General features: G+C 34.3%; 1 protein-coding gene across 11 annotated transcripts in view; it reads right to left on the bottom strand.

The window, feature by feature from the left end:
- Window positions 1–5,314: 5,314 nt before the first annotated feature.
- Window positions 5,315–9,040, bottom strand: part of maptb (microtubule-associated protein tau b) — a 46,103-nt gene continuing 42,377 nt past the window's right edge. For 10 of the 11 annotated variants that reach the window (XM_073842288.1, XM_073842364.1, XM_073842325.1 and 7 more), the window contains one exon: window positions 5,315–8,298. In XM_073842288.1, the coding sequence (XP_073698389.1) occupies window positions 8,083–8,298 (216 nt within the window). In that variant the 3' untranslated portion in view covers window positions 5,315–8,082. The remainder of the gene's footprint in view (window positions 8,299–9,040) is intronic. The other variant, XM_073842318.1, reaches the window with a different exon arrangement.

Below are 9,040 nucleotides of genomic sequence, written 5' to 3'. Positions count from 1 at the left end.
CTCAAATGTCTTATGTCTTTCTGTTGTCCTACAAACATGTTTCCATAAGGTTCATATATGATGCAAGTTTAGGGTGACCAAATTTTAGTTTTCAAAAACTCAAAATGTGTCATTTCCATACCTAAACTACATATTTTACAGTCACCTTTATGCAGATTGATCATAAACACTGCAAAAAGCTTCCTACCACAGTGGCCATTCTTCACAAAATTTAAATCTACCACAGTTTTATCGCAAAATGTTTCAATACAAGCATTTCAGTCAAATGGAATTTATGCAATATTTCAAACCTTTAACCCACAGGAAAAAATCAACCCGCCGCAACAGTTTAAAATCAGCCCAATTCTGTGGGAAAAAATGGCATTTGGCAACCCTACATCCAACACCAATGCAATCACAATACTGATACATATTCCCATACTCCCTGATGTTGCTAAAGTTATTTAATATTAAAGTCACACAATGAATGGCAACTGTAGAAAGCAAAAGCTGAATCCAGGACATTTTGGGCAATTTTTTTTAGGTCCAAAAAGAGTGACACCTCCAGAAAAAAAGAGAATATATACGGTATGGTAACCCTAAACAAGTTCATTCATTACAGGTAAGACACACCAATTTACTATGTCAAGCAGCAAATCAAGCTGTTTTGTACAGCTGAAATTAGCTGGACGCGGATGAGATCGGAAGAGGAATCCATAAAATTTACAAATGGCTGCGCCCACTCTTATAGAAAACAAAAACAAAAGGTGGATACACTCTTAAAAATAAAGGTGCTTCCAAAGGTTCTTCAAGCGATGCCATAGAAGAACCATTTTTGGTTCCACAAAGAACCATTCAGTCAAAGGTTCTTTAAAGAACCATTTCATACTTACCTTTTTATAATCTGAAGAACCTTCTTTTGCCACAAAGAACCTTTTGTGAAACAGAAAGGTTCTTCAGATGTTAAAGGTTCTTTAAGGACCCATTTAGACTAAAAGGTTCTTCTATGGCATCGTGAAGCACCTTTATTTTTTAAGAGTGTAGGACAAGAAGAATAACTTTGCACTATACAAACCAGAATGTTCATAATTAAGATGATGCATTAAACTAGTGTAATAAGACATCAATTTGCAATATCAATCAGCAAAACAAGCTTTTTTTTGTACAGCTAAAATTAGCTAGACCCAGATGAGACCAGAAACTACACCCATCAAAATTTACATGGCCACGCCCACTCTTACGAAAAGAAAAGGAGGTGTGGGAAATTCCTGGAATTAAGTGCCTTTTATGTCCTCAGTAAAGATCATGATATTATTGTTTCAACAACATCCATTTTAAAGTTACACCTTTTGACCTTTAAGCATATTTAAGTTTTTTTTATATATATATATATATATATATATAATTCTAAACATTTTACACCAGGGCCCGGTTTTTCAAAAGGTTTAATCCGGATAAAATTGATCCGGATTTAGTAAACCTTTTTTTTGCGATCCGTGATCACGTAATCCATCTTACTTTTGAGCCAGTTTTTCAAAGCAACATCGGATTGGATCAATCTGATCCGGATAGGAACTTTTCAGGATCAGCAAATCTGGATAACCAGTGCTCAAACAGGATAGGAAATCACAATGTAGAACTATAGATATGTAAAGAGCAACAAGTAGAATAGCCAGTGTCGGGTCAATATAAGTTTATTTTTATTTGAAATGAAAACACACACATTTAAAAAAAAAAAAAAAAAAACTAAAAACAAGAAAAAAAACCCCACCCATCCTCTTCCAGCAGTCCGCTCATCTGAGACCTACAACACAAACACTGTACAGTGAGGATATTTTTAACAAGTTTCAAATATAGATGTATTGAATAAAAAAAAGACTTAATGTCAAATAATAATTCCAAAAATCAGTGATTGCCATTCTTTGCATATTTTTGGTAATTCTGTAATCATTGCATGCATCACTAATAAATATTCTAAAAACAAAAAATATTTTCGATTGTGATGAATATATATATCAATTAGTGACAGAATAAAATGTATTGTTTTTGGTCAATTTTGACAGCTGTTTGGGGGATTATTTTATGAGGCCAAACTGTTTCTACTTTGCTGTAGGCCTATACTGAAAGGCTGAATACGTTAAAGCCTACCTAATCATTGTAGCCTGACGGATGAACAAATAAAATTAAAACCTTATGAATAAATAGGATATCTTGTAAGATACTGCATGATCCAAATATAGTATTATTTGATACATTTTTAAAGTTTTCATTACATTTTGGGCATGAAATCCACGCTGAATCCACCCTTCTGATGGGATCAGTTTAATCCAGATTTTTTGGATCAAAGTGATCCAAATCCTACAAAAAAGTTCTGAAAAACCCAAACTAAAGGTTTGATCCGGATCAAAACCAAGATTGGATTACATGATCTAATCCGATTATGTAATCCATTTTTTCTTTTGAAAAACCCATTTTCAAGATTTGATCCAATCCGTTATCCAAAATCCTAGTGGATTACTTTTGAAAAACTGGGCCCTGGGTTCCTCAAATCGTACCCTTGAGGGGCCAATGCGCTGCAGAGTTTAGCTACCTGTGATTCTCTAATGATCCTGAAGACCTTGATTAGCATGCAGGTGTGTTTAATTAGGGTTAGAGCTAAACTCTGCAGGAAAATGGATCGTGTGGGACAGATCTGAGGATCCCTGTTTTACAGCATTTTAAACCACCAAATATCACCATTTTTCCCATATGTCCCCAGGCCTGTCTGCCATTTTGATGATGAATACAACACTTAATATGCGCAGTTTTTTTCTTCACATCGTTTGGTATATCAGTAATAGTTTTCTATAATGTATATATATTTTCTAAGTAATTAATTAATTAAAAAGTTAATAATAAAGGTTTTTAGCTTGTCCCTCAAAATATTGTCCACCCTGTTAAATTCAACTACTGGCCCTTTAAATGAAAGTTGGAAAAATGACGGACATCATTTCATTAGAGGGAAAACAACTGGGGAAGGTGAGTGAGAGCCTGTTTTGTTAATTGTCTGCTTTTACCTATTTTATCTTTCCAATTTGATGTGATGAACTTCAACATGTCCACCCTCTTAAGGGACTATAAAAACAGTAAATAGAAATTATTATTTGTAAAAGTATCATTTTATAAACATTCAATTCTTTATTTGACAGACTTTCCGTGTTAGCATTTTTTTTTGCTCAGTATAATGGCTGATTTTAAGTCAAAATGTCCACTCTGTTAGTGTCCAACCCATTAAGTCAGAAAACCTAACAAATGGATCATTAAATGTATATAGCTAAGATTGACCAAAATTACTTTTTTACATTTTACATCTCCCTATCATAATTACACAAGAAGTGATTAAAAAAATGTGTTTACTTTAAGTATTATGATGTCCAAAAGGCACCTTAACAGGGTGGACATGGAAAAAAGGTGGTTTAAAATGTTTACAATTGTTTAAAAAAAATGTTTATTTATTTCAAAAGACAACTTTATTATTTTCAATTAATGTTGTTGAAAATTCTAAGGCAGTAATATGATCTTTACTGGAAACAAAAAGAATCCCAGGAATGACCCATATAAATATATATAATGCTTTAAACCCTTTACAGTTGTTCGCTCTAATAATCTAAGGTTGCGATTACATATTTATATGCACTGAAATTGGATAAAGGTCCACTCAGGTAAAACTTCCAAACCATATAAAGTAGGGATGTGCATATCGATCCTAAAGTATCGATATATCGATACTCAAATTGAAAATATCGATACTAAGGTGTGTTTTATTTACCAGTGATTTTGTTTATTTAACAAAAAGCCAGGAGTACAATGTGCATTGAATTGGATGCATAACCTATGTTAGAGAATAACTGTTCACGATAGAACACTTTTCCTACTCATCTGAACGCACGCAAATGATGCAAGACAGAACCAATCAATCACAGAGAGCATTCACTCCCTTTAGACAGTGCATTCAAACAGGGCTGCGTTTCCTAAAAGTATCATAAGAAATCATTGATGCTTTTGGGAACGACAGCCCTGTACAATGCTTATCAGAGGACAGAAAATAAAAAAAAGTTTGAGCTATTTCTCAATAAACAAACTGAAACTGAAGCTTACATAATTTGCATTTCACAAGTGCAATTACATTTCTTTAAATTAACACTTAAAGTTCATTGATCATGTTTTGTAGTAATGTTAATATAAATTATACACTGGCAGAATAAAAATGTTGTATTTTATGTGTGCAACAGCCTGTCACTGGCAGCCCCTTATGAAACCAAGTATTTTCAACTGTAGGTTTTGTAGTTACCACTAAAGTAAACATATTTTAACCACGTGTAGAAAATAAAATTTAATTAGTTGCATATTAAATGTTAAAATGCATTTCAAATATAAAGTGTAAAAGGTTATAAAAAAAGGGCATAATTACATATTTTACTCTTATTAATTTAATAAATGTAATAATTTAAAAATTAAGTTTAGAAGTATCGTATCGGTATCGATATCGATGATACTGGCCTTAAAAATATCGGTATCGTATCGAAAACAAAATAAGTGGTATCGCCCATCCCTAATGTAAAGTATAGCTACAGATCACTAATTGTACACAAAAGCAAAAAAGCAGCCTGAAAAGGGTAATTTAACTATAATTTAAGCTAAAGCAGCAACATTTGGATGATAGTGTTTTCAGTTTTACATGACTTGAAATGCTTAGCACGGAGGGATTTTAAACATACAAGTAGTACCGGCTATGCGTTATTACTTTGGAGCGGTGATTATTTGAAAAGAACGAACCTGCAAATGTGTCAACTGACCAATCAGAATCAAGCATTCCAAAGAGCCGTGTAATAAAAACAGATGGACGCTATTTGAATGGGTTCCTATGGAGACCGGAACAGAAAAGCATTCAATCAGTCGTTAGAATTCGTAATGGCGGCGTTCATCGTTTACTCAGGAAAAGGGTCTATATATTCGACGTTAACCGTTATTAATTTACTCCGTTCCCTAGTAACGTTATTCCTCTTGTCATGTGACCTGAACAGGAGGCAACCCGCTCCACGTAAAATAAACCCGGCCGCTTTCTCGCTTTCTAGGCTCCGGATTTGACTCTTCGTCTAATGTGAGTTTTCATGATTTAAATCTATAAAAATTCTATTTTTTTCACAGGTAAAAAATGTTAACTCAAAAATGACATAGTACCTTTAAACACAAGCCTACAGTGTTTATAACGCATCGCGTTCGTTGAAAAATACATCTGAGGGGAGAAGTCGACCACAAAAAGTAATCGTACAGAAAAAAACAAAGACCACAGAAAGCAGTTTAATACGGACTTTATTTCCAAATTCACGTTTACAGCAAGGAGTATCAGTTTAAACCAATTAATAAAACACATTACGATAAAGACAATCACAACTGTCAAGCTAGAATGAAGAAGAACTGCGATGAGAAGAGCAGAGGCGGGAAATGAAACGGAGGAGAGCGATAGAGAGAGAGACCTCGGAACCGGTAAACAGATTACAGAGAACCGTTTGAAACACAGCTAAAGGGTAGAATTACTTAAAAGGCCTTATCCAGTGCCATTTTTAATCAGTTTATCTGATAAAAGTCTGTTCTTCAGCTTAACCCCACACGTCTAAATGCTCAGGTTTATGTTAGCAGCATGCTGTAACGTTACAAAGGACGGCCACAGTGTTGGGTTTACAGCAATCCATCATGTGAGATAAATGTGGCAGCAAGTCCTTTACTGATATTGTGGATTCTGGATGCAAATGATCCCTCTATCTGACCTATAGGCTATTGTTATATTTTTTCATCTTTTTAAATGCAAGATATACATCTAAACGAGTAATGTAGGCCTAGTTTGTGTAGAGGCAGCTCTTCTGTCAAATCAGTGCATTCACTTTTCAAATGAGCGTAAAGCTGCAATGCACTACGGATATTAAATAAAAAGCTTAGTGTCAGATCCAAATCAGATCATCTGAACGCATTCGTACATCTTTTACATCGTCCACACAATACTATTAGAAAAAAGAGTGCAACATAAACCTGGATTTTAGCAGGTAGCTTTGTTCCTTCAATCATCCTCCACCACTTTTTTTTTTGTTTTAAACGCTAAACGCTCTAGTAAAGGTGGTTTTCTAAACAGTTGGACGGGGAATGTGGTGACTGTGATTACTATATTCAAGACCATGGGTGAAGTCCATTGCATGCTGGGAATGTGCAGCGTGTGAGTGTTGTGGTTTGGATTGACGACTATATTGAAGACTTTAGTACTGAGGGGAGTTTGGCTATGTGTTAAATGTCCTGCGTCGGATTTCACACCAAATGAATCAGCTCTGTGCTGCTGTACGTGACTCAATCCATCCTAGACCAAAACATAGACAGTTTTCTCAAATGCAGCTAATGGAGGCACTTTTCTGCCTGTTCTCAATATGAGATTTCCCGATATGATGTTACAGATGTTTTATTGAGTGCTTTCAAATCCTCTCATGGTCCGTACACACATCTTTGGAGCAGCATTTTATACACAGAAGCCGAAATCCATTAATACAGAAGTGTCGTTTCCATTCAGAGATAAGTTAAAGGAAACAATGAAAGGATGTATTGATCAGTTTTATGTGCTTTTGCAGGGCAAAAAAAGTCAGAGCTCAACAATAAGGATGACAGGGCCTGTTTAAGGCAGTCACTACGGCTTACATTTGGTCTCATAAACCTTTTGAATCGTAGCAATCAATTGTTTTGAAAACTGAAACTGTATTGAATGCACTGAAATAGTAAAAATGATGCAAGGTTGCTGTTATCAGTAAGGTTTTGGATTATGTCATTTTTGTTTTCCTCCCCCTAAAAAGGCTAAAACTTCATAGCTTTCACGGAGCTACATTTTTAATAATTTGCATGAAGACAAAAAGCTGCCAGAAATAAAATTAAATATTTAAAAAAAATTTTTTTAAAAAAACTATATACGTAAAAATTCACAACTTTCATGGAGTTACATTTTTAATTATTTGCATTAAATAATTTTGAGAACATAATTCAAAATGAAAATGTATGGATTTTTGAGACACAAAATATGTTGCTAAAAATAAAATAAATAAAAAATAAATAAATAACGACTGTCCAGGTAGACAAAAATCCTTATTGTTGAGCCCTGTACAACAGCTTTGTTTTTAAAGTTGTGTATGATTTTGTGTATTGATATTTGCTTTCTTCTCTGTCAAAAGAGTCACTAGAGGCCGATCAAGAAGATTTCATTCTGCGATGCAACTTCCTGTGCACTTGAGGACAGATAAGCCTGGAGAAATTGCTGTGGCGATGAATGAGGATGTGCAATTTGTAAGAAATCACAGACAAAGTCTGGTATGGAAATTTTCTTTTTATATATATATATATATATATATATATATATATATTAGAATTACAGCATCCTAGACTTTATTTTAAGGTGTTTTTTGTGAATTTAACAACTTTTATTAAGCATTTGATTTAATTAATTATATAGCAGGCCACTATTGTTGTTAAATATGTGTCTGCTACAGCCTGATTGCCTTAAGTTTTAGCTAAGAGCGTTTGAAATGTTTCCGTCCTGTCAAATTCAAAGCCAGTATCCTTAACTGCACCCTTCCAAGCCATGTAGCATGTTTGCTTTCCCTACTGCTGCATGTCAAAACAGGAGTGCATAAGTTATGGTAAATAAAAACATTCACAATAAGGCAACGAAGCAAATACAGCTTTGAAAGCAAATGTCGTCGTTGTTTCTTTTAAAAAACAGGGTATTAAACGAACAAAATCAGGCTACTCAGTGCTGTAAATGACCATTTGGATCAATACACCACCAGCTCCTTTTAAATCGTAATTTCTTGGGGGTTTTATTTCTTTTGATGATACTAAGCCAATAACATCAATACCTGTCTCTCCGTGCCTGGAGGCAAAAATTATTTCACAAGCAGACAAGCCGCTGGGACAACCTTTAGTTAGGAGAAATCCGACAAGCACCTCTTTTGAAAGGACTGAAGGAGATACATTTTAAACTTTTTTTTTTTTTTTTCCAATTTGTCAATTGCCAACACGTTTCAGGCCGGCAGCTCACAGGCCTTGTTTAGCGAGGGAGGCCGAAACCTGATCAGCTAGCGTGGACAGTTGCGGGGAGTCGGTCATGTTGATGCTGCCGGAGGAAGACACGTTGCTGAGGCGGCGGGGTGATCCATCCATGGAAATGTCGGGGGATTGGTACACGATCTCAGCGCCGTGGTCGGTGCGCGCTTTGGCTTGCTCTCGGAAATTTAGCTTGTGGCTCTCAATCTGATGGGAGGAAAGGTGAAATTTGGATTCAATTGGATGGGTGTAAACAATTGTCAGGTTTTGTAAGATAAAATATGCATAAAACACCATTTTAGGATTTTTTTTTTTCTTTTTTAATGACCAAGTTTATCACCAAAGCTGCAATTATTGAATCAAATCCACACTAAAAACAACAAAAATATTGTGAAATATGATCCTGGACCACAAAAATTTATAAAATATTTGAAAATCTGGAATCTGAGGGTGCAAAAAGATCTAAATACTGAGAAAATCGCCTTTAAAGTTGTCCAAATGAAGTTCTTAGCAATGCATATTACTAATCAAAAATTAAGTTTTGATATATTTACAGTAAGAAATTTACTAAATATTTTCATGGAACATGATCTTAATATCCTAATGATTTTGGCATAAAAGAAAAATCTATAATTTTGAACCATTAAATGTATTTTTGGCTATTGAATATATCCGTGCTACTTATGACTTATGATTTTGTGGTCCAGGGTCACAAATATTATAACAATTTTTATTTTATTATATTTTAAAATATATCATATTTCTGTGATGCAAAGCTGAATTTATAGCATTGTTACTCCACTGTGACTTCAGTGTCACATGATCCTTCAGAAATTCTAGTATGCTGCTTTACTTTCCTATAAACATTCTTATTATTATCAGTGTTGAAAACAAGTGTGCTTATTCATATTTTTTGTGGAAATCATGTTTTTTTTAGGATTTTGTGATA

This window comes from Garra rufa, chromosome 1, assembly GCF_049309525.1.
Source record: "Garra rufa chromosome 1, GarRuf1.0, whole genome shotgun sequence".
NCBI classification, from domain to species: Eukaryota; Metazoa; Chordata; class Actinopteri; order Cypriniformes; family Cyprinidae; genus Garra; species Garra rufa.
Note: the sequence above shows the minus strand (reverse complement) of the source record. Positions and strands in the feature narration are given on the sequence as shown.